General features: G+C 38.7%; 2 protein-coding genes across 4 annotated transcripts; one reads left to right on the top strand and one right to left on the bottom strand.

Moving 5' to 3' along the window:
- Positions 1 to 51: 51 nt before the first annotated feature.
- Positions 52 to 7,664, bottom strand: LOC144741113 (methyl-CpG-binding domain protein 3-like). 2 transcript variants are annotated; one of them, XM_078623752.1, is made up of 8 exons: positions 7,387 to 7,664; positions 4,095 to 4,253; positions 3,596 to 3,755; positions 3,348 to 3,485; positions 2,377 to 2,488; positions 1,686 to 1,863; positions 991 to 1,121; positions 52 to 746 (listed from the first exon to the last, which is right to left on the bottom strand). In XM_078623752.1, exons 1-7 carry the CDS (start codon positions 7,497 to 7,499, stop codon positions 992 to 994), a joined length of 990 nt encoding a protein of 329 aa, XP_078479878.1. In that variant the 5' UTR covers positions 7,500 to 7,664; the 3' UTR covers positions 52 to 746; position 991. The 2 variants fall into 2 exon arrangements, with proteins under 2 accessions (XP_078479878.1, XP_078479885.1); XM_078623759.1 differs by having other exon boundaries at positions 2,377 to 2,467.
- Positions 7,665 to 7,852: 188 nt separating this feature from the next.
- TERB2 (telomere repeat binding bouquet formation protein 2) lies at positions 7,853 to 24,117 on the top strand. Of its 2 annotated transcripts, none has more exons than XM_078592834.1 (8): positions 7,853 to 7,908; positions 11,140 to 11,222; positions 12,032 to 12,113; positions 14,952 to 15,091; positions 16,596 to 16,657; positions 18,405 to 18,505; positions 19,416 to 19,501; positions 22,825 to 24,117. In XM_078592834.1, exons 2-8 carry the CDS (start codon positions 11,159 to 11,161, stop codon positions 22,914 to 22,916), a joined length of 627 nt encoding a protein of 208 aa, XP_078448960.1. In that variant the 5' UTR covers positions 7,853 to 7,908; positions 11,140 to 11,158; the 3' UTR covers positions 22,917 to 24,117. The 2 variants fall into 2 exon arrangements, with proteins under 2 accessions (XP_078448960.1, XP_078448959.1); XM_078592833.1 differs by having other exon boundaries at positions 7,868 to 8,014.
- The last annotated feature ends 1,198 nt before the right edge of the window (positions 24,118 to 25,315 follow it).

Here is a 25,315-nt window from a genome sequence, read left to right as displayed (position 1 = left end):
CATGTCTGTATTTATAGATTTCTGCATAAAAAAGGAAATCAGAAGCATATATTTTAATATATATTTATTTTTTGTAAAGAAATCCACTATGCTAGATGTGTTTTTCTTGTAATATTCAACTGCATTGTACAGTCATGGACAAATGAACACCCGTGTAAATTAAACTAATGCAAGCCAATACAACCATATAGCAATGAACACTTCTGCCACAAATAGGAATATATGCAAATCTATAACTAGCTTTTACTTTGTGACATTTACCTTTTTAAAGGAAACAAAAGTGTATTAAAATGATTCCATAATTGGTATTGAATGCTCATCATACTAATAATGGGTTTCATCATATCACAAATACTTATGGCAGATTTATCAAAAGCACTTTACACTATTTTATTAAGCAAACATGTAATTTTTGACTGAATATAACTTTGTTGAAAAAGCAAAAGTATAAAAACAGTCACAGAAGCATGATCAATGTACAGCAAAGTATGACTTTGCAAAAAGTCACGTAAAAAAATGAAGACCCTTAGACTACAGTCCTCATTTTACATCATGTGCACAGCTACAGTTACATACCGTTCGAGAACAATTATCAAGTTGAAAAAAAAAAGGGCAATATTTCAAGCATGGCAGCCTTATCTTGTCAGCCTTCTTGTAAAGGGCAAGGACTTCTGGAATATTGGACACACTTGGTTAGTTGTCATCTTGTTGAACTAGTTGCTTTTCTCAAGATATGCACAGCAGCCCTAAACGAATGGGAAGACAAATCAAGATAACATTATATTCCATTAACCCTGGATCAATGACGTAAATAATTGCATTAACTAAAGTTATTCTGACATAGAACATTGCTTTTGAATAGTTCGTTTTGCAGTGTAACATTCAACATTTTAAAACAAAGCAAGTATTTTAAAAACAAAATCGCAGATTTTACTATTTTACAGTGGTATTTTAGCTTATTATATAAATGTGAAATGCACTGCTTCACACATTAATCTTCTTCCATTTTCTCTGGCGGAGGGCTCTCATCGTCCACTATGTCCTCTGCTGAAGCCAGGATATCAGCCATCAACACTTGCTCCAGTTTCTTGCGAATGCTTTGAACCCGTTCTTCTTGTTTTCTATGGCAACGGAATGTGAGGTTGAATTAATCATTGTCTGGCAAAGGCATTCAATAGCTACTAATGTCAGACCTTCAAGGTTCCTGAAAGGTACCAGCACCAGAGATTTACCACATTATCGAATTAAGCAAAACATTATTCATGACGTTAAACATGTTTTAAATGTTTCTTAACGGCAGAACCTACGGTTCTCTTTATTAGTAAACTAATCTTAACATTTAAAAAAAATCGTGGCAGGTATTTAACCAACCTCGGCCCATAACAACCACAAAGGACACGACGTAGCATGGGGGATGCAGATAAACACGGGGATATGTATGGAGCCGATGTGACAAAGGATTTTATTGTGAATTAATGTCTGGACCACTTCATTCATACTCCTGTTTTGTACTAAATAACAAGAGTGGTCTTTTAGCGCCACCTTTTGGCTGAGCAAGTTAATACAGAAACGAAAGGTCAAACTGTAGATTGTTTGTGACAAAAACAAGACATGTCATTCTATACTTGTGATTGCTAGTTGGGAGGTCTCAGTGAGTCAATTGATACTTATCTTTAATTTCTTACCTGATATCATCATCGGTGACGGTGAAGGCTTTACAAAGAGGCTGGCTGGTGTTGAGCCATATAGCTGGGTTTTTTTCCACACCTGCAGACATCTGCCCAGTGATGGAAGATGAGCTAGTGTGCAGTGCACTAGCCAGTGAGGACAGGAGCGTCTCGGCAGACCAACCTGGGCCAACACCTTAAACAAGCAGAGTTTCAAAACAAACATGTTAGATGAGTAACATAAAGGTTATGGCATTTTGATTTCAAAGGCCTCAATATGTGACTGCATTAGAAGATTTTGTAAAATAACAGACGTGTGCATCAATAGGACTTTTGAAATATATATATAGGATTACTTTGGGAGGTTACTGACGGGGTAGTAGAATGAATACTCTTAGAGTAGGCAAGTCATCCACATGCAGATGATGGGTATTTAGATGGATTGTCAACATAGAAGTTGCAATCGAGGACGGGAGGCCTGTGTTGGGTATAAAATCAAGTCGGAAATAAAGTTTGGGTGTCTATCTTTGGCACATAACAGAATTTAATTTGGAGATTAAAAAATGGTTAATTGCAATTTATTCACCAAACTTTATTTTCAAACTTTTAGAATAGATAACAGAAGACCATCTTTGTCAACATCACGAGGTCAGCGTACAGATGTGAAGACAGATACATTGTAAGCCAAAGAGGAGTAATATTACTGTACCTTGGATTCCTTTTGGTAGGTCCATAGACTTGAGGATTTCCTCAGTGATATCAGAAGCACTCCAACCTTGAAGCCTCTTTTCCCAAAACAACTGCCACAGGGAAGACAACATCTGACATACTATTATAATATAGTAATAAAAACAAAATATTAATTAAATGTAACATCACACATTGTTTTCAACAGGCAAGTGCCCTTTCAGATTCACCAACTCTTTACAAGATAGCTGCGTTATGGTAACTGCATACGTACAGTCCGTAAACCATATAGTATTGAAATGTGTAATTATGTTGGACTATTATTTGCACATGAATATATTGATTTACTCTCAGAATTATTTGTCTCATACACGAGGGTGTCTATAATTCACATTACTAATAGTTTATGTCACACATATTAGTTGCATATATTAATACATTTGTACATGTTATAGTTTAAGTTAGGTTTAATATTTTGTTGTATTCCAATGACATGACATGACTGAGATTTCATTGTAAGAGGCAATGCATCATGTCTCAATGGGCATATTAGTCATCTGTTAAAACAAACATATTATAGGCATCAAATTCCAGAATCTAAACTGATTAAGTAAAATAGTCACTATTATACGCTATAAAATCAACATCGATCAAAAGTATAAACTATAAAATTTCTATTTGAGTTAAATCCAGTAATACCTACATTAGAAATTGATCATCTCAAGTTAATTTAGACCAATACTAATATTACTAAAGCAGAAAGAACTGAAGCACTAGGAGATAACCCGTGCATGCAAGGGGCCAACTCTATTCCATACAGTTGGAACAGATTGATTCCAAATTTTCTGTACCGCCTTCATCTGGTATGCCAGGATTTCACAACATTTCTGAAATGTACCAATCCTCGTCTCAACAAGGATCGATTCCAGGCGTGCATCACCACTGCCCAGCTAATCATATGTATTTATCGTGACAAATGTGCACTTGACTCACCTGTTTTGGCTGGTCAATGGCTCTGTGTGGATCTGCCTTCACTTTGCTAGACGAGTGATTTACAACTTTGGTGACAGGTTGCTTAAAGATAGAGGCTGTTTGTCTGATGGGCAGGGATGTATTTAGATCCGGTTTTCCCTTCAAAAAGACATAAAATGATGGGCATTATTTAAGGAACTGAAATGCACATGTCAAACTTAGTGAACATTAAACAAAGAATGTTTTTTGTATTTTTCAAGAACTCTTACCTTTCCTTGGCCAATTTGGTCATTGCGAAGGCGAATCTTGTTTTTCTGTAACTTGCCCGGGATCAGTTTTCCAGTCCTGTAATCGAAACTACTAATATCTGCACCGGTCCCCAGGTATCGAGCCAACTGTGGCTTTCCACGGAACTTCTTCACATTTGGACTGTCGAGGAAAAGCAGAGAAAACTTGGTGTGAATTTACATCGTGTAAAACATGTTAAGGGACCACATTAATCTTCAAGATAAACCTTTACCAGGAAGGACACACTAATATGAAAAGGAAATATTGCCAGAACTAAACATTGTGTTTTGCACGAATTTTCAGTACAAATCCTAAGGAAACAAAAATAAAAATGTGTAAGATAAACAGTTTTCACGGCTCATCAGTTTTGCAATATTCAATTCAACTTTGTTTTAACCAGGTGAGAACTCAGGAGACCAGCATAGTATCCTTCGCAAGAGTAGATGGGTATATTGGTAGATATATCAAGCACAGGCTTACTCATTTGGATCGATGCCCCTGATGAGACGCCGATCACTTGCTGGCAGCAGTCGTGTGTTGGGGCTGCGTAAAATGACAGCTGGGCCATGTTCTCTTTTTCCATCTGGGAAGTGGCAGCTACAAACCATTGAGTGTTGGCTCGGCTCTCTGTCAGCACGACTACAATGCACACCATAAAACACATGTTGAGTGATTAGTGGCTTACAAATCACGTGTACACAATTCTATTGCAAACACTGAAACTGCATCATTATATTTCGATTTAAAGCTTTCGTGACTGCAGGGATTCATCTTCTTGGTTCTTTCGGTAAAGTCACGTAGAAGGGAAGTAATAAAATAATAAAAATAAAACATAATAAAACAATTCTCACGACGTTTCGGCCACAACGCAAGCAGCCGTCCTCAGGCGAAGAATCATTCTTCGCCTGAGGACGGCTGCTTGCGTTGTGGCCGAAACGTCGTGAGAATTGTTTTATTATGTTTTATTTTTATTATTTTATTACTTCCCTTCTACGTGACTTTACCGAAAGAACCAAGAAGATGCATCATTATACTCTTTGGTTCTTTCGGTAAAGTCACGTAGATAGAAAAATAATCAAAGAAGCACATGAAACCCTTTACAATATGGAAGATTACCATTCACGTCTTTTAATACAATGTCTTCTTCCAATTATCCATACAATTTTTTTTTATCTACCTTAGCCTTGCTCCAAAACTCATCAGTGGTGCACATTATTTCAACTCACGTGAGTTTGGCAAAAACCTACTAGTTTTAAATGCAGATTTTAGTAACCTGTATTAAATGCATAGTCAAAAGATACTACTTATTTTTGAAGTGTATTATATAAAACCAAAAAAATGGGAACATAAAGTGAATAACTTCAGCAAAATATTAAGGAATTCTTTTTTTCTCAATAAGCTAAATATATATTTCACGTGAGATGATTATGCAATGTTTATGCGACTCAGTAACAATCAAAGCAAGTGTTACTTTAACAGTGTTGCTGACAACCAGACGTTTAGAATGTATATATTTACATGCATACAAGTCAATTAACATTTAAGTGACCTAACAAAAGTGAACAAATCTGTATAAAACTGCAATCCACGTACTCGATCGTAAGAATGTTATTAAGGAGAAACACCGTGCAATATAGATTGCATTGTGCATTTTGCAACCAGTGGCCATTAATATCTGGACCCAAGAATAAATACAGGAATGCATTCATTAACTGAAGACATTTCCATTCTGAACTCTGTAGTAAGGAGTGCACTTCCCTGTCAGAAAATGACCTTGGAAGAAAACATCACGGATATCACTTTCCTAAGTCACTTTGAAAGGCTGGAATGTATCCAAATTAATTGGGAAAATGTTTTTTTACATGACAGTTTTTATCTAAATAGTCATTGGTGAATGGGCTGAAACCATCAACTCATTACACTTGAGAACCTGGTTTGGTCACGGTAATCTGCCTGAGAATTAATCAAACCCATAATATCAACAGTGATCATTCAGCCCTTACTCAGTCATCCGGCCACCTAGACCGTATTGTGTTTTTCAACTACTTTGTGGTTTCCCATGGCTAGACCGCGATTGAGACTGGCCTTTTTGGTTTCGGATATTGAATTTTACCATGAGAATCAAAACACTAAACCCTAGGCATCATGAAGGTGACAACTTGGCACACTGCGTGCTATTTAATCGATAGGTGTATGTGTCAATATACAACAAATGTTTGTACAATATCACATCTGCGGGGACAGTCTTCACTCCTAAAAAAAATGAATCCGTTACATCTGTCAGACGCAGAGGCGTTCGACACGCCATTGACTTAAGAGGCAATTTATCATAACATTTAACAAATAGAACTAACCTATTAAGGTTCAGTGTACCGTAGCCGACCAAACGGACTGCCAAACAATCGTGAAAAAGAACTTGCAACACGTGCAATATGCTTCTATAAAAAAAATCAAGTAACGGTGGATGTAAACACTATTGTATTTTGTAGTGGTTTAACAGGCTAATTCGTAGTTTTACCCATAATCCACCACTAGAGCCAGACAAGGGGTCAGTGGCAAGTTACATTTATTTAGTTTAACCAGGTAAGTTAAGAGACCAGGTTTGTCTCATTTGCGAGTGACCTGGGGCATTCGTCTGCCAGTAAGGGTCGATGATTGCTATGAATCATTAAAGTAGAGTAATATGCGGCTAATTTTAGAAAATGGCAAATTTGCAACGTGACACCGCCACATCATGACCTACTTTTTCTAATAACGTTAAGGGAAGCAGACAGCGCGTATTCGGTTATTACATCTGCAGTAATACTCAGGGCCGCCGTTTGATTACAATTGATATACATTTGATATTTTGCAAGCAATATGTTATGTTGGCTAAATGCAATGCCGCCGTATTTGAAATTATAATCGAATCCTGGTCTTACATACACTAATACACACTGTCAAATGTGCTTTGGCTCCAATGAGTGGGGTTAGTTGATGTGCGTGGAGAGTTATTGCCTAGAATAGAAGGCAACCCGACAGTATTTCAGACTCCACATCCTGCTGATCACTCAAGAACTGAAACCAGCAAAGATGTTTTCCTTGTACAAATTCTGCTTGAAAGCATTATTCCAGAACCGACCTGGGGTAAATCATATCTACTGAAGCATTGTTAGTTTCAAGTACAATTAAACTGCAATTGCAATTAATTACAAATGACAGTGACTGTACAGTAGTAACTGACCCCACCAGGTCTGGTCCAGCAGAAGAAAATGTGTAGCTTGATGGATAAACATTACTGCATTGTGTTGCCGTGCCACACAGAACCCTCGTCTGGATGTCGGTTAATGAATTCACAATTACAGCGGGCATGGCTTTGTTCGCTCGAGTGCAGGCAAATCACCTCCGCCCCAACAAAGCGCCTCGAACCGACGACGAGCACACATCTCGCCTTAACACTGCAAATTTCACCACACGATGCGTAAAGTCACCGAACGGCGACGCGTAGAGCGTGCAAAAGTGTTGGGCATTAACGCGTTACATGTGCACAGGCATCGGTTACACGGCAGAACACCAGCCCTTGACTGAGGCCCAGGCAGGCGCCAAGGCCCGGGGCTTCTCCGATGAATGCAACTCGCAAACAACAAACCAAAAAACCCCGAACAATAAACGACAACACACGCGACTAAACCCACACGGTTTTGCGCGTTACGCCTACGAATAGCCCGTGGACACGTTATTATATTTGCTTTGTGTTTGCCGGCGGCCGCGCAGAGCCTGAAGCCCTCCTCACCTGATGAGCTTCTTCCATTTGTCGAACTCGTGGCGCGTCTTGGGGAAATGAAAGAACTTGCACGAGTCCCTCTCGCTGTAATGCCTGCAGTTTGGTACGAAGCACATCACCATGTTTGTTTACTCGTTTGTAACCGCTATTGTCCTCCTTTAATTACATCAATTGGGTTTGAATTGTACACACAACAAATGTTCCTGCCGTCGCGGCCCCCCCCCTACAGTCATCCCCTGCGCCGGGGCCTCGATCATGGCCGAGCGGGACCGCGTTGCCCCGGCAACCGCGATCCAACCGAAGTCGTGGGACAAATTCTTTTTTTTTAAGCACGACTCGTAAAATTACAGTCGCGAGTTATTAATTGCTCTGATTGCAAAAGAACGCGGAAAAATAGTGTGTTTTGTAAAATAATTTTTTTTTCGTGTTTGTAAATCTTTCGGCCGCGTCCGTGAGAGTCCCACTCCCTCCCCCAACCCCCTCCCCCACCACCCCGAGGGGTCAGTGCTGAGTGCTGACCGATATTGAGACGTAAGTTTATTATACTTATACAAACGCGATTTAATTCAGAGGCGTTCATAGTGTAAGTTGCAAATCGAAGCGTGGCATCGAATACTTCCCGTCAAGCGTGAGTGAGGTAAAACAATTGTTTGTTTTTAAACCGTTGCAACTCACGCGGAAGAGTAGGCCAATTACCCCCTCGAGAGCTTCCCCCTTGTTGGAATTCCTCTCGCAAGCAGTGGCGGTGAGCAAGGCATATTTCACATTAATTAAAGGAGTACTTTGCCTTGCAATCTCAAGCCTTGTCAACCCATACGGGTTACCTGTATTGTTGTACAGGGAGAGATTTCAGGTCCATACGGCGTACAGCCGTTTCAATACGGGCATCAAGTTACAATGTTCCGTCTATGTATGTTTCTGCCTTGTGATGGGACTTTGTCGGATGAACGTTGAGATTTATGAGGGCACTGGGGTAGCCAAGAAGGTCGGAGTTGGTCTGTAATAAGGTGGGGGGGCACTGCTATAAGGGGTTGGCAGCTATGGAATGTGACTAAATCATCGTAAGCTAATTGGTAAACACGAAACCCAAAGAATGCGCTCTTACTTTTTTCTTCAACGGTTTTACTTAACTTTATTCCTATGTTTGTCGTGGTCAAAACCCAAAGAATGAGCTCATACTTTTTAAAAACGTTTTTACTTAACTTTATTCCTCTGTTTGTCGTGGTCAAATCTTGCAATCAAAATTTCGTTCACTTCCCGTTGACAAATCAATTCCACATTTTTTTACACGTACTCAGATCCGATGGCAGCGCATGCCTGTATCAAAATCGGCTCAATTAATCAATTAATTCGCTACTTTAAAGCAATTTACATTTTGTCGGTCAAAGACGCCGCGGTCACTAAACTGTGGAATCGGCTCGCACGAAACGCAGGCGCCGCGTGTCTCAGGCGCCAATGACGGACTTCTCGACCCTGAGTTTAACCAAGTTGTTAATAAAACCCTTGTTTTTAAAAATGTAAACACACGACTTTTAGCAAGAACACAGCGCCATAACGCTCTTAAGGAACGTTAAATGATTAACTTTAACGAAGCTTCAAACTGAATAAAATAAGACACAACGGACTGCTGTTAGTTTTTTTTTGTGCCACGCCTTTACCTTTGTAATATTATTCTTGCAATATGTTCAGGCGCGAAATGCCAATGTTTTGTAATAAGTGCATGGCAGTTCTTGCTAAAAGTCGTGTGTTTACATTCATTAATAAGAATGTAAAATGTGCCTTTGGCTCTCGTAAGCTTCTGCAGTGCATTCTGATATCTCCACACAAAGAATATATTTAGTCCCATCAACCTATTTATTGCCCTTCCAGGCCAATGTTTTCAATAAATATAGAATTAAGCAAGCGAACTGAACTGGTCTTCGACCTTATGGGTCTCATGAGTAGAGTCAAACTGACTCATTAAATCTCATATTTGAGCTTCAATCTTAAGTAATTTGAAATTATCTACAGATGGGCATGAAACCCTTGAACACGGTTCAGAGTTTGCCTGTCTTGAATCAATGCTGCAACACCCACCTGTTTTTTTGTTGCCAGTGGTCACCCATCCAAGAACTAGCCAGGCTCCTGCTTAGCTTCTGAGCTCTGAAGAGATTGGGTGCATTCCAGGTGATGTGATCATCTGTTAAATGCAATACAATAGTTTATTAATAATTACAGCTGAGATAGGTCATCCAGTAGAGCACTTGACTCATGGCAGCATCGTTGTGACTTTAACAACATCATCATCCCTCCCTTGTTGGTAAACATCACACAGTGAGCATTGCTTGGTGCAAAGTGGAAGGTGGTGTACAGTGGCAATACTATGCCTTACCATTGGAATGTGGAATTGTATCCCCTGACTTAGGATTGTCAATCATGATGAACCCCTACAAACTGATTTAGAGAGCATGGATACATATTTGTGTCTTTACTCTTTGCAATATGTTCAGGCGCGAAATGCCAATGTTTTGTAATAAGTGCATGGCAGTTCTTGCTAAAAGTCGTGTGTTTACATTCATTCATAAGAATGTAAAATGTGCCTTTGGCTCTCGTAAGCTTCTGCAGTGCATTCTGATATCTCCACACAAATAATATATTTAGTCCCATCAACCTATTTATTGCCCTTCCAGGCCAATGTTTTCAATAAATATAGAATTAAGCAAGCGAACTGAACTGGTCTTCGACCTTATGGGTCTCATGAGTAGAGTCAAACTGACTCATTAAATCTCATATTTGAGCTTCAATCTTAAGTAATTTGAAATTATCTACAGATGGGCATGAAACCCTTGAACACGGTTCAGAGTTTGCCTGTCTTGAATCAATGCTGCTGAAATTCTGCACACCCAGAATGCCGTGCGGCTCACGGATTGTGTCAGAAATACTTTAATATTGTATGTGGCGAGACATATACGAAGGACAGATTGCATTCCTTTCACCTCATCCCACATACAATCATACTAGGGTATCTCAGTGCGTCTTTTTTAGGTGACACCATCACTGGATCCAGTTTGACATGTTCAGGATAGAAGCTCATTGAGCTGAAGCTTATTTTATGGCAGATAATTCATGCTTACATAGGGTGCATTTCATTGTTGAATAATTATCTCTGGAACTGTATTATCATAGATTTTGAAGAATAATTACGTTCTCTGATATGATGTCAAAGCGGACAAAGTAAACTATAATGTCACAGCAGAGAGAAAGTTGTGATGTCACAGAGCCGAGAGCAAACTGATGGTATATTTTGATCTATACCTGGCTAATACATGTCAATTTACTTTCTGAAATTTCCTAACATCTGAAACTCATTAATGGGCGGCAGGGCGACACAGTGGTAACACTTGCACCTCACAGCAAGAAGGGCCTTGTTTAGATTCATGACGCGGGGACCTTTCTGCGTCAAGCGTGCTCTCTCGCTGCTCTGGATAGGCTTTCTCTGGGTTCTGGTTTCCCCCCCATGACAAACAAATTTTAAATATAAATTTGGGTTTAAATTAGCACCAATTATTCAGGTTTTGGACCACCTTGTTTCCCAAATGGACAGCTGCCAATCAGAGAATCTGTGCTCGGCATTTGCACTGAAGGCGTTACGTGATATCACAACATCAATACAGTACAAGTTAATTCATAAACATATCACGGCATATTTATACATTCTTGGTGAAATAAAATATATTCTGTAATGTTAAAGTGATATGCTTTTTTAATGATTTTTGGTTGCAGATATTTGACGCCAAAAAAAATGTTCACGAATAAAAGAGCATGGTTTTCAAGCAGCGTGGACAAACAGCTTGTGAACATGTGGGGTAAGTGCTGGTTTAGTGAGATATTCATTAATTTTTTTTTATAGCACAGTACTTTGGTGTTTTAAGTTTAGTTTTAATTATTTTAAGTCAAACCTAACTCGAGTTTATTAGGAGCATTCGCCAGATGAGGGCACAGTTGAGACGTGTCTTTTGCAAGAGAGACCTGAGTGAATTTTTTAAAAGGATAACTGCACAAATAAGTGCAAATTAAATATAAAAAATGGCAATCTAGAAATATGCCAATAACACTAACTCAACCTGTATACTGTAATTGCAAATCATTCCCATGCGTAATTGTGCACTGCATGCATGATTGCATACACCTACAGGGTAATGATTGCATACAACTTTTTGTTAATCCACTGCTTGATGAACGTCTTCCCACGAGGGTTGTTTCACCATGCTCTCACCATGCTGGCTAGTGCAGGTAGGTGAAGTGGGGAGGACCCAGGAACAGTTCAGATATCACACGCCTCTGATATTAGTCATGGCCAGCAAGCGAACTCATGTCAAACACATGTCTAATTATTGCATACAGCTGTGCTTTCATTTTACATTCAATATTCATATTATAATACTCGGAAAAACATGTTTCATCTGTTAAGTGAGCTTGCTTTTTTATGTGATCAGAACTTTTGAATGTTTTCTATGCAAAATGCTTAATTAATTGGCAATTGTGTTGCACATGATTTAAGTGATTAAAGTGGATGATGACCTGTTTAATACAGTAGTCTAATAACCTGTCATGTATTACGCGTAATAATACGTCTAATAACTGGCCGTTTTGTGTTTCATGTGGGTCCCTCAAGTTGCCAAGGGAGGCCAATTGTGCTCCATGCTGTCTGCAGACTTCCTGTTCAGCGATGATGCCACCAGCACTGACACTCAAACGTAATGACATTGTTTCCTGCATGTATCAACAAGTCAACAGTGAATCGATCTCTGTGCTTAAACAATTGATGGGCGATGCTCATAAATTGGTGTTCCTGAGCCATTGTTGGAATTTGATACGCATCGTCAGTCTTACAAAATACACCGTGTGCATGACATCATGATTCCATTTACGTATAATACAGTGTACATGTACAACTCTTGTCAATTCACTTTTGGATGAGGGCTTCCCCATGCTTTGCCGGTCATGAGGTTTTTTGACAATGCTGGTTGGTGTGGATTTGTTTAAGGGAGGACTCAAATTTAGGAGCATAGTGCAGTAAAACAATGGAATGTTTGCACTGCCCATTGCTGACAATGTAGTCCTGCAACAGCCTACAACACCCACCTGTTTTTTTGTTGCCAGTGGTCACCCATCCAAGAACTAGCCAGGCTCCTGCTTAGCTTCTGAGCTCTGAAGATATTGGGTGCATTCCAGGTGATGTGATCATCTGTTAAATGCAATACAATAGTGTATTAATAATTACAGCTGAGATAGGTCATCCAGTAGAGCACTTGACTCATGGCAGCATCGTTGTGACTTTAACAACATCATCATCCCTCCCTTGTTGGTAAACATCACACAGTGAGCATTGCTTGGTGCAAAGTGGAAGGTGGTGTACAGTGGCAATACTATGCCTTACCATTGGAATGTGGAATTGTATTCCCTGACTTAGGATTGTCAATCATGATGAACCCCTACAAACTGATTTAGAGAGCATGGATACATATTTGTGTCTTTACTCTTTGGTTATTTCGGTAAAGTCACGTAGGTATAAAATAAAATAGATCACGACGTTTTGGGCGCAGCACAAGCGTCCGTCATAAGGTGGGAAAGCATGGTCTGCTGCTGATGCAGACTGTTTTAAAAGGTTTGAAATGGGTGTAGACCAAGGGTCATAAAGAAGTGGCTGGGTCTAGTGATGTTAATGTCAAAAATTAGCATGTAACTGGGTACGGAAGTGGCTATGTTAATGTGAGAGATTAGCATGATGCGCGTTTTAAATCTATTGACATGCGCCTCAAAAAATATTTAGTTTATTTGGAATGGTATGGGATTTTAAGAAGTGTGGATAAATTATACAAAGAAGGGGTTCATATTTTGAACTTGATTCACATTTTCAACACTGCCGAAACATGTTGCCTTTGTGATTTGCCATTTTGTTCGATGAAAAGAGACATTTGGGCTATAAAATATTGATCATCACCACTAGGTGTCAGTGATGTACTGATTGAAATCATTCCCCATTGTGGTTTTGGGTTGTACCTGCTGGTATCCTCTTCAAGAACTTTACTCAGTTCCTCAAGAAGCTCCCAAAACATCGAGCGAAAAGTCAGACACCATGCTGAAAAACATGCGGAATAACCCAAAAATACATACAGCGAAACAACTCTTTAATCTACTCAATGTATAGCTATATTTATCTGCTCTTAGTAGGGATGTCAGTGTTTTTGGCAATGGCCTAACAAAATATCCTCACTATATTTTTTACATGATGAACTGCACATAAAATTAGTATGCAAAACTCATATGTTTTCGTAATTATTTGTAATTGAAAACTATAACCACATTTAATTATCCAGGAAAGTATCAAGACATGTTTAGCCAATTCCACTCAGTTGTGAGGGTGACAGCACAGTCATGTCAGAACGTGATCAGTGCAGTCATACTATTGTTACCCGTGGTCTTGCATAATTATCCACAATATTTATCCATAGTTACTGTGGATTCATCCCATTATATCGTGGACAATTGCAAATAAGTGATGAATTACGGATGATATAAAAACTACTTTTAAATGTACTTATTCCTGATGTGGTGCTCCCACTTTAACAAGGCTACTGTTGTGTAAAACATTGCAGTCACTATAATTTACGATGTCCAGGCTCTGTTTCATGTATATACATTTGGAATCATGCTTATTATATTGTCACTTGTCATTCTGAAATCATGGGCATTCATATTTTGGTGGAAGCCAAAAGATGAAACCCTAAAAAAGCTGTTTGCAAGGTGATTTCCCAAAACTTTAAGGCAAAACTCACAACTGCATTTCCTATTTTCTTTCCACTTTATCAAAAACGCTAATTTGTTTACATTTGTGTAATTTACAACATTACTGCAGTTACTACAATTATGTGTATCACTTACTTAATGCGTATTCTTTTGGCATTGTGTTTGTCTACGATATTTTATCATCACATGTAATTTAGCTAAAAGTGTGGATATATTTGGGAGCCCATTTTATCCTATAATCAAGAAGAAACCGCTGTAACAAGGAACAAAAATCATTAATATGCGTAGATTATGTCACGCTTTATAATCTTTCATGCTTTCTAACAGGTGAATATAATTGGAAGTATTTATTGAGCATTAATAACGCTACTCCCAAGCCGCACAACAATATGACATCACACGGCTCATGACATGACATTACGATATGACACCTTGTGTAATAATTTCATGGGGAGTCGAGGTGTGCGCATTGCGTATGATGTCATCAATTTGTCCAAAGGTATTATCCATTTAGCATTGTTCTTTTATTGCCAAGTTTTGGGAACCCCTTGAATCAATGTGGCTGGTTTTCTTTTCGAGTAAGTTCCTAATATCAAAACAACTTTATTCCAAAATCTTCCAGAAGGATGATCTTCACAAGAGTTATTGTGACCCCCATTTTATAGACAGTGGGACAGAGAGAATGCATTCACACATTTAACCTAAGTTGTATTGTTCAGTTAATTTCCTTGAACAAATATTTATACATGAACCGTATAAAGGCAATATTTTTCTCTCTTTTCTAGAATCTACAACTCCTGGATGTATTTAGTGCATGATGTTACAGTATTTCATTCAAGCTATGTTGCTGCATGCTTGGATTCAAAAACATTCAAGAATATATCAATTGGTCATTATGTCCTGCCTCCAGCAAAGCTGCATGACGGTGTGTATCCTTCATTGTTTCCTTCATTGCTAAACTTCACGATGGAAGCAAATTAAGAGGCAAATAGACGTTCATGTTCCTGTCTAAATCAGATATTTCATGGTTCGGTTTATATTTCAGATGTTTATAGCGTGTATGAGAACTACAGTGCACATTTTAAAAACCCTTGATTTTATTGTGTTTTTACCACTTCATACTCTTAGTTTGACCTTTCATGTTCAACGTTGTTTATTTAACATGGCATTCAGATATTACTATTTATGGATTGTTATCAGATGGAAATTTCCCTTACATTCATAAAGTTGAAAAATATTTCTAACCCACATATTTTGCATGGCTGTAAGGTAGTTACATCATGAATATGGTATGTGAATATTTAATTATATTGCTACACATACACAGCCCTTTTACTAACCCACTGCTGGATTTTTGCCTCCACACGCCATGCAGGTCAAGGGAGATATTTGACCATAGTCTTGGTTCTTTCGGTAAAGTCACGTAGAAGGGAAATAATAAAAATTCAACATAATAAATTAAATGTGAATTTTTTCAGTTTTATTCATTTATTATTTTATTATGTTTTGCTTTTAAATTGTTTTATTTTATTATTTCCTTTCTGCGTGACTTTACCGAAAGAACCAAGAATATGAATCCCTGCAGTCATGAAAGCTTTAAGTCGAAATTTATTTGACCATATTTGACTGTTTGTCAGTGCGTTTTGGTGAAGACAGGGAGTAGACATCAGAGCATAGAATCACAGTAATAATAATGTACATTTGTAAGGCACATTCCATCTGTAGATTCCAATAGATTTATTTTACACATTTACTAAGCAGAGGCACAAAAAATTGCAAGTTACCAGAAACAAACACCACGATCTTAGCATTTTTATAGATAAGAGTTTACATGGATTTTTCTGCACTGGCCTCTGCTGTGCATGGTGGTTTCTTATCCCAGAACTATCCACCCTCGACCCTCCTTAGCTTCCAATATGTGATGACAGCAGATGCATTTCAGTTGATTTGGTCACAGGCATATCGCTGTTTTGCACCATACGGAAGCCGGATTAATTGGTGGGAGATCCTTACCGGTCATGTGGATTGTATGGATATACTGCAATTACTCTTTGGTTCTTTCGGTAAAGTCACGTAGGTATAAAATAGCTTCAAATCAAGATACTGCAATTAATAGATTTATTATGTGTTTTTGTCAAAATTACTCTTACCCCTAATTAACACCTAACCATTTAATTATCGGTGAATAACCTGACAAGGTGGTTCACTATTTACAGTTCATTGTTTATTTAAAAAAAATCTCAACTGTACAGTTTCATCTTAGTCGCCGTTACAATGAAGCAGAGGTGGGCTGAGGCTCGTTTTTCATGTACATGAAGGACAGTGCCTCAATAAACTTAAATGCAAATGTTTGTAATGTCCTTTTGAATCGAATAGTTAAATGAAACGTTTACACATTTTGCCTTATACATGACGTATTCTTTTTTTAGAAATAAGAAAGAAAGTTGGAGCATTTATATGGGAAGTGAATTCACCGCCACATACTAAGAAGGTGAGGTTGCAGAAAACGTCCATGTCCTTAAAATTAAGTTGCATCCTATTTGTGCCTGTCCACGAATATTATTCCTTTAATCTGAAAAATATAATCATGAATAAACATATGAGGATGTATAAATAGGCTGAATGTAGCACCTGTGGTGACCATTTGTACATCTAAATCATGAATAAACGTGGTTGATAAGATCAGTATGAAACATGACTGCTATTATTGTGGGCCAAACATTTACATTATAGATGGGACCATAGAGTTTTCACAATTGTTGTCACCGGATCTAGTTGCCTTTCCTTGCCGCCGCGTAAATATTCTACAGCGTTTTGAGATACAATTGGCATGAACCATGCGCTATAAAAAAAATTACAAAAATATCCTCATGAAAAACACACGTGTCATTACAATTTGTACCAATTGATTTAGGGGCTCCGGATAATAAGGAGAGATGATAATAGGGCTGCAGCTAAGAGGATATTTACTGGAGAAAAATATGAAACAACTTTGTAGGATTAACTTGTTATACATAATACAACTCTTATTCTATTTAAGTGCCTGTCATAAATATAGTATTATAAATGATCTCGGTAAACATATTTAAAATAATAATTGCAGGTTTCCACACTGAGCAAAGTGAATGGGGTTTAATGATCTCACCCCTGACTTTTCGTGACATTTCGCTCATCTATTTTTCACATTCCACTTTGTGTGACTCGCAATTCTGCCTGGGGAGATGGATGAGCGAGGTTGTTGTGAAGGGCCCTAGACACGAGAGGTCGCACTAGCACATTACTATAGGGCCACTGATTGTGTTTGTCCTCCAAACGTGAACGTATGCTTGCTTGTTCCAAAATAACTCTCATTACCTGTATCTCATACAGGGGTTGATTCAGTTCATCATTACTCTCAGGGGGTCGACAATGAATATCACTTTGTTAAGAAGTCGACAGTGGTCCTATGGAGAGACTCGCTCCACCATTGGCATGTGGAATTCCCACCACTGGCTCAAAGAGCTTCAAACAGGAGATGGACACCTTTTGAATGCTCATTGGAGAAAGAATATTGTAGCAAAATGTATATATTGATTTTAAAGGATTAACATGTGATACAAATTATTGCATTTAATAAAATAATACGGAATAAATAGCAGTAGCACATTGTTAACAATGACATTAGTAATCATTATTTACCATTATATAATGTGGTACGGTATATAAACAGTTGTAGTTAGCTATTTAAATAGCTACTGTATTATAACTTCCACAGTCATAGTGTGACCATACTTGTGCAGTAAGAATAGAGGTGGTTCTAGAAACTTCACGAAGTGGGTGGGTCGGTCCAGAAATGTCAAACTTTTTGAATGTGGCCCTTAAGATCTGCCACAAAGTCAAAATAAATTGGACTCCTCAGCTGTGTGTGCAAAGTTCAATGTTGTTTAGTCAAAGTAGCTTCCTCTTGCGCAAATCAGGAAGTGGAATAAACGTTGAATTACACTACATTGAAGAATGCATCACGGAGACAACAGCTGGGAGCCACTCAAAAATATAAGAGTGTTAAACAAAATACGTTTCCTTAAGGGAACTTAAAATGAGCTGAATTCTGAAATCGACATTTCCACTTTACTAATTCAACATACCCTACACCCATGTGAAAACATGAAGGCTACATAATGCCTTAATTACCATAGTAGTGTATATTGTCAGTGTCTTGCATGAAGCTATTTAACCTCTGTATCTTTTTTTTTACAAAGGAAATTTCAATAAAAAGAAAACGAGAAAAAAATGGATTCACGACTAAAAAATATCTTCTGAATGATTCAGGAGTTGATGTGACAGAGGATACAAGAGAAATGTTAGTATTATACATGGTTGTATAAATGTGTATATATATTACTGTGTAACGTAACCATTGTAGTTCTGAACTGAAGCTATTTTGTCATCCCCATTGAGTAAACAGACTTCCATCGTCATAGTTTTCAGTTACATTTAGAAAACGAATGTGTCTTAATGTATGTATGTCAGACTTTTGGACCATAGGTAGCCAGCCGTGCTAATCAGAGGTACGGGATAGTCACGATCTGCAAACAATCTCGACTGTGTCACAAAAGCAGCTTGGTTATAGTTCAATGTGAACTTGTAATGTGATCCATGTAATTTACATTTTACACATGCATTTTTAAATGCTTGTCATTGTTTTCTGTAACGGGAGAATGTGCAAAAATAGGTGAATTGTACAACACTATATTTATGGTTGATATCGTGCAATGGGATGCTGCTGTGGCGAAATAGTTAGCGCCCTGTTAATTGAAACCCAGAAATTATTTGTTCACCTCTATCCACCCAGCAGTATAAATTGGTACACCGCAGTCGATGGACAGTTCGCATATGGTGGGGTAAAGTGTGGTTAATCCCACCTCTTCCAAGACGTCTGGCCAGCAGTGAAGAGTCGGCCGAACACCTTCTAGAAGGGCTCCCGAGCTCCCTCAATTTTGGCTGCCCTTCTGTCAGCAGTGGTGTGAGCAAGCAATTGCAAGGGTGCACCTTTAACTTATCACCCCTACTGTGCATCGTGATCACCAACATAAATTAACACTGGCATAAAGCACACGTTATATATGTTCATGGTTCAGCCCAGTGTATGAATGCCAAGCAACAGATATCATCTATATATGACCGACTGTATACTTCTGGAATGTATTTTAAAACCCATACGCTATACATTGTTATAACAAGTCGTATATATCTTTTTTTTTATCACGCAGCAATAATTCAGCGCAGCACCTGAACACCAAGGGAAACTGCTGTCAACTAAAGCAGCATAATTACCAACTTAACAACCTCATTGGTAGTAAGTATGAACATGTCTATATTCTGTCCTGTAGAGATTTACTTTGCTGATCCCGAACATACTAATTTCCTTCATTACCACTGCCTTCTGGCAGAAATATGGAGAGTAGGGTAACACTGCAGTGACTGGCTCTTCGTCATGGATTAAAGGACTATTGAAGAAGGTTAATGTTTAAAATATTAGTTAGCAACCTGATCAATTCCTTATAACAAATATATATAATTGGCTATAGATTAAGTAAATTGAATATCTGTATGGCTCCGAAGAAGTGTCACAACCGATAATGTTTACTTGTTGTATGACAGTGTTAATGATGGTGGGGTTTTTTGTGCTTGGACACTGACAACTCAGTCACTTAATTTGTAATATATACGTTGATAAAATGTTTTATCGCCAATGACTTTTATTGAAACTTAACTACCTGTTATATACATATACGTATTAATTGGATGCTGATGAGTTTGAAGCATATTTCATACATTCATATCTCATACTATTGTCTGCAAAATGTCCCGTAATACAACAATTTGAAATAATCCTACATATATGGATACAGGGTGCATTTGCCCGTAAGTGCTAATATAATTGTTTTTGGTGGGAACTGATGACTAGTGGCCCTTTTTGGAGATATCCCACAGAAAATACAAGTCTACACACCAACGTTAAACATTGAGGATGAAGTCATTAAAGTAAATGAATAGCAGGAAAATACTAAAAAACACCGAAAAGATGTCTTTTTATACAAGGTAACTGGAATGCCACGATCGGCCTAAACTCGAATGAACAGTGTGGTGGAGTTGTGGGGAAATGTCGAGTCGGGACCATCAATGACAGAGGAAGCTTGCCTTTTAGACTTTGCAAGCAGCCCTTGGGCTGAAATTTTCCCCTAATAGAAACGTTCACAAACAGATTGATTTCATATAAGCTGCTCAGTGCTTTAAATCAAGTATAAAGGCTCAAACATGTACTTATCCTGGTGCCGACATTCGAAGCGACCATGACATGGTGTTCATAGCCATCACCATGAAACTGCTAAAAATCTTCCTACATAATCGACACGTATGCATCAAATTTGATGTAAAAAACTCAAGGACCCAGAAGTATTAAGTATTAAAATTTGACCGCCTCTACGGGGAGGGTTTCCGCATAACCATAAGATCTTTTAACAAACTCCGAGACAAGAAAGCTCATCTGATTGAGTCACTCACATTTCTGAAGATATGCCGCCACTCTAAGTTGTAATACCGATCTCATTTACACTGACCTCTGCTGCTGTCACATCTTCCAATGCCAAACGAATCTTGTTTAGGGCTAGCTTTGCCGTGATCTCAGAGAGAATTGGACTGCTCCGTACTGAACTAGCTCATGTAGACAAGACACTCTTGAAATTGCACTTAACATTGACGGAAAAAAATGTCTACATCTGATTGGGAACATGTAGATAACATGATTACTTCATCAGCCGCTACAATTTCAGCTAAATGTAAAAATAACCTGATTTCCAAGTTCAACCTCCTTTCCAAGAAGAAACCAGATCCACACATTAAAAAGTTAGACGTTGACAAGGTTGTTATTAATCTGAGTAATAGCCCTATTTCCGATGGTCTAAAGTCGGTTTTAGCTAAAGGGTTAAACTTTGCAGTCACCCACAAACACATACCAGTGGATGACATCATTGTCCAGGTCGATGTAGCCCTTACGCGTTTGGGACACATCGCTGCAGACGTGACAAGACCTCAAATCGCTGCAACCCTCAAAAGCGCTAAGATATGAGTCAACAACATCAGTAAGGAGGAGCGCTTTGAGTTATTTCAATAAAAAAAGGGGGAAGATATCGTCATCCTCTCAGCCGACAAGGGCAATGCCACGGTCATCATGGACAAAAACATGTACAATAACAAAATTCAGGACCTACTTAATGATGGCAGCTACACATAAGTTAAAAGAGATCCCACCAACTGCCTCGTTACAAAAACTAACAGTATCATCACTGAATCAGCTTCATTAATTGAACAGACCAAACGGTTTTCCTTAAAACCCTCTGCTGCTAGATCACCCAGATTGTATGGCTTACCAAAAATCCATAAAGAAGGTACACCCCTTCGTCCCATCGTCTCCACCATTGGCTCACCCACCTACAAACTGGCCCAATATCTGTCTGAGACTTTGCAGCCATTCACTGGTAAGACCACCTCTTCTGTTCTTAACTCAGCTCACCTGGTATCGTCAATTAAAGACATATCACTGTCCCCAGGTGGTTTGCTCATTAGTTTCGATATAGTTTCTCTGTTCACCAAAGTTCCTGTGCCCAATACCATTTCAATAATTGAAGATTTGGTCCAAGAAGGACTGAATACTGATGTACCGGCCCTGGTGAGACTGCCTCACCAAAACATACTTCACTTGGAATGGAACATTCTACAAACAAACTGAAGGCACCCCAATGGGTTCTCCCTTATCTCCGGTTGTGGCCAACATTTTCACAGAAAAATTTGAGACGGACGCCATCCAGACATCCACTCTACGCCCGTCCTGGTGGAAGAGGTACATGGATGACACGTTCGTCATCTGGCCACATGGCCGACTGGCTCTGGAACAATTCCTCAACCACATCAATTCCATACACCCAGCAATCAAATTCACCATGGAGGTAGAAAAGGATGGCGTGCTACCCTTCTTGGATGTCTTAATCAAAAAGAGACCAGATGGCTCAATGAGCCACTTTGTCTACAGGAAAGTAACCCATATTGACGCCTACCTAAAACCTGATTCCCACCACCATCCATCCCAGAAGAATTCCCTCGTCAAAACGCTACACCATAGAGCTCAATGTATCTCCGATCATGAACACCTGACCAGTGAACTGAAACACGTACACCAAGCTCTCAATGCGAATGGATATTCTGACTACACAATCCGCAAAGCCATCACCCCAACCGTGAGGAAGGAGCCATCTGAAGATCCAATCAAAACCATCACCTTACATTACATAGCAGGGATAATCAAAATCTTGAACAAACAAGATTCAGGTCCGATTTAACACAGTGCATAAAATTCGTGACCTGATCCCGGCACGTGGAGCGAAACGTCAAGCATCACGCCGAACAACACGCCGTACAACTCGAGACCTATGTGTTGATACACACCTATTGAACAGTTGAGACTGATTTCTTGAACAGTTTAGTGTGTTGTCTTTCTCCCGCACCTCCGATTTGCATGGTTGGCTATGTACGGTACATACATACTTAAAAATGTCAATTCAAATCAATTTGTTTTAATGAAATGTCAGTGCCATGAAATAATTTATTTCAATGTCATTGCAGACTTCACTCATGCCAGTGACATGAAGCAATACAAAGGATACCTGCGTGACTTCATGTGTGCTGCTACCAGCTATGGAGTGAAGCGAATGTGATTAAACTAATTCTTGAAAGTTAATCAAGATATAACCGCAGGAAAATAGCACCGAAATTAATAAAAACTACCCGGGGTGATGTACCGATGCAGAAATGGTAATTTAAAAGCAAGCATGTTAAAAAGTCTGTATGGTAGTTATGTCCCGTACTGGAATTTATAGATAGTTGAATCGACATGACTATATGCAAGGAATTACAGAATATTAGATGTTTTTTGTCGATATTGTTGAGACTATATTTTTTACTATGAAACAAAAGTTTAATGCTCAATTTATTTCATAACATTTATCACAGACTTCAATATTAGTTTTTCAATTTTTATTTGTGAAGAGCCGTGTTATGATTTGTTTTTAAAATCACCCACTTTACACCAGGGCATCTCAGAGTGCTCTACGTGCGATATGCGACTTACATCACACCTCAAACATTTAAAAGGGTACAGTTTGACACAGCACCTGGGCTGCAAGCAGGCATTTGTCTGCCAGTAAGGAACAGTGATTTGCTATGTGTCATTCCCATTGGGTATTGTGTGGATAACTTTTAGAGTTTGGCAAATTTGGACCATGACGCAAGCACACAATGACATCCACTCTGTAGTTAATGGCGTATATTTTGACGGTTAATCCACTCGTTAATAACCAGGGCGGCCTAAAGGAATCGAACTACGAACCTCTGCAGTTTGTGGCATATGCCCTATCGATGGATGAAGTCATTGCCCCACATTTACGCGTGGTTTTTGCACTTCATTAAACATGTAGACAAACGTGAAATTGTCATTAAATGCCGTAATTTGTTATATCAGAGTTGCATCAGTAAATAGGGAAAAGGAATGTTTGCTATTGGAGTTCATGAATATATATCTGCATTGCATTATTTTGAGCATTACCTAAACATACCCGAGGCTTAATTTTAAAGGGTATATCATTGTGAACCATTGCCATAGACTAAATCCTAAAAAAACTGCCTTTTACTAGCTTGTAAAACTAATGGATTAATCTTCTGACTGTCCAAACTTGATCTTGGTCTGTCTCCCTAGCAATGCATACATGTTTGTTAAATACCACATGTTGGTTACTCAATTCATGGGCACCAGGATAGATTGAATCTGCTTTATGTTCGGAATTACTATTTGCTGTTACCCTGTTAATATGCTGCTGTTGGTGTTTTACAAATGTAAACGTGAATTAAAGGTTTGTTATTGTTGACAAACATTGTTGAGTTCTTATTTTGTTAAATTAGCGATGAGAACATGTTGAAAGTGACAACCAACTTATCTATGATGTAGGAGAGATGGTGGCACCTACAAGAGTATCAGATTATAACAGGACAGTTAAGAGCAATGCTGCTAGAACTGTTTTATGCATGTATGTGTTTTGCAACATTTACAGAAATGTATTGACAGTTGAATTCCACCATGAGGCGCCACGGTGGCGAGATATTAACTACCTCGCCTGGTATACAGGAGGCCGTGGGTTCTATCTCGACCCTAACGTGTGTATATTTGGAGTTTGCGGTGTCTCTCCCCATGGTCGCATGGATTTTTCTCCAGGTCCCCTGGGTTTTCCCTCGACATTTATAATCAACATGCGTTTAGAGTATTTGGCTGGTATATATGTCCGCGTGATAAGCCACTTCGTTGAGTTATAATTTGTGGCCAGGTCGCTTCTGAAAAGGAGCTACATAGCTCAGTGGGCCTTACCTAGTAAAATACAAGTAGTTTAGTTTTAAACTCAATTTATATTCCTAGTTCGATCATTTTATCCAGTTCGGTGGTCTTAAGTGTGGCCAGATGGTGAACATTTGATGGACAATCGTTGGTGAGTGTCAACGGGCCTTCTTAGCCTCTGAAAATATTGGCTCATGCCATAGTAAAAGAAGTTTCAGGGCTGCCATTATAGTTGATCACCTCTGCACGTCCGTTTGAGCATGGAGAGTTCAATCATTATCCAAGTTCACTGAACTTGTGTTGGCAATGTACAGGGTTTTATTTGTTTCTGGTAATTATTGTGTCAACAAACATTCGAAACCAGGTCATTACTACTTCTGGAGTAGAGGTCAGCTGTGGCCAGCTCGTGAACAAATAGCTTATCCATTATATGTTTGTAGGGCGGATTTACAAATCACACTTATCTACGACAGCAAATACACAGTGTGAAATGATGAAATACTCCTTTCTCGAACTAAATTGATTTGCATTTAAACGCTTTGGGGAGGGTCAGATTTGCAGTTCGGGTGGCTTAGCATAAATTATTTTGCGATATAAAACGGTTGACAGCAAATAATATACATCAAATCATCTCCAACATTACTCTCTGCATATCATGTATGACATGCATTGAAAATATGAACATTTTACGTGTTTACTAAATATTGGTTTTCATAGATAAGCAAATGTTAT

Source organism: Lampetra planeri, chromosome 3, assembly GCF_965212315.1.
Source record: "Lampetra planeri chromosome 3, kcLamPlan1.2.h2, whole genome shotgun sequence".
Taxonomy (NCBI): Eukaryota; Metazoa; Chordata; class Hyperoartia; order Petromyzontiformes; family Petromyzontidae; genus Lampetra; species Lampetra planeri.
This window is presented reverse-complemented; position numbering and strand designations above follow the sequence as displayed.

What these genes read in the sequence shown, in the direction of transcription:
- LOC144741113 (XM_078623752.1), bottom strand. Translation starts at nt 7,499, where the DNA reads ATGGTGATGTGCTTCGTACCAAACTGCAGGCATTACAGCGAGAGGGAC. An exon ending in AGGGGCATCGATCCAAATGA is followed by an intron (nt 3,756 to 4,094) that starts GTAAGCCTGTGC and finishes TTTCCTCGACAG; the next exon opens with TCCAAATGTGAAGAAGTTCC. An exon ending in CCTACCAAAAGGAATCCAAG is followed by an intron (nt 1,864 to 2,376) that starts GTACAGTAATAT and finishes TGCTTGTTTAAG; the next exon opens with GTGTTGGCCCAGGTTGGTCT.
- TERB2 (XM_078592834.1), top strand. Translation starts at nt 11,159, where the DNA reads ATGTTCACGAATAAAAGAGCATGGTTTTCAAGCAGCGTGGACAAACAG. An exon ending in TCCAGCAAAGCTGCATGACG is followed by an intron (nt 15,092 to 16,595) that starts GTGTGTATCCTT and finishes TTCTTTTTTTAG; the next exon opens with AAATAAGAAAGAAAGTTGGA. An exon ending in CACCGCCACATACTAAGAAG is followed by an intron (nt 16,658 to 18,404) that starts GTGAGGTTGCAG and finishes TTTTTTACAAAG; the next exon opens with GAAATTTCAATAAAAAGAAA.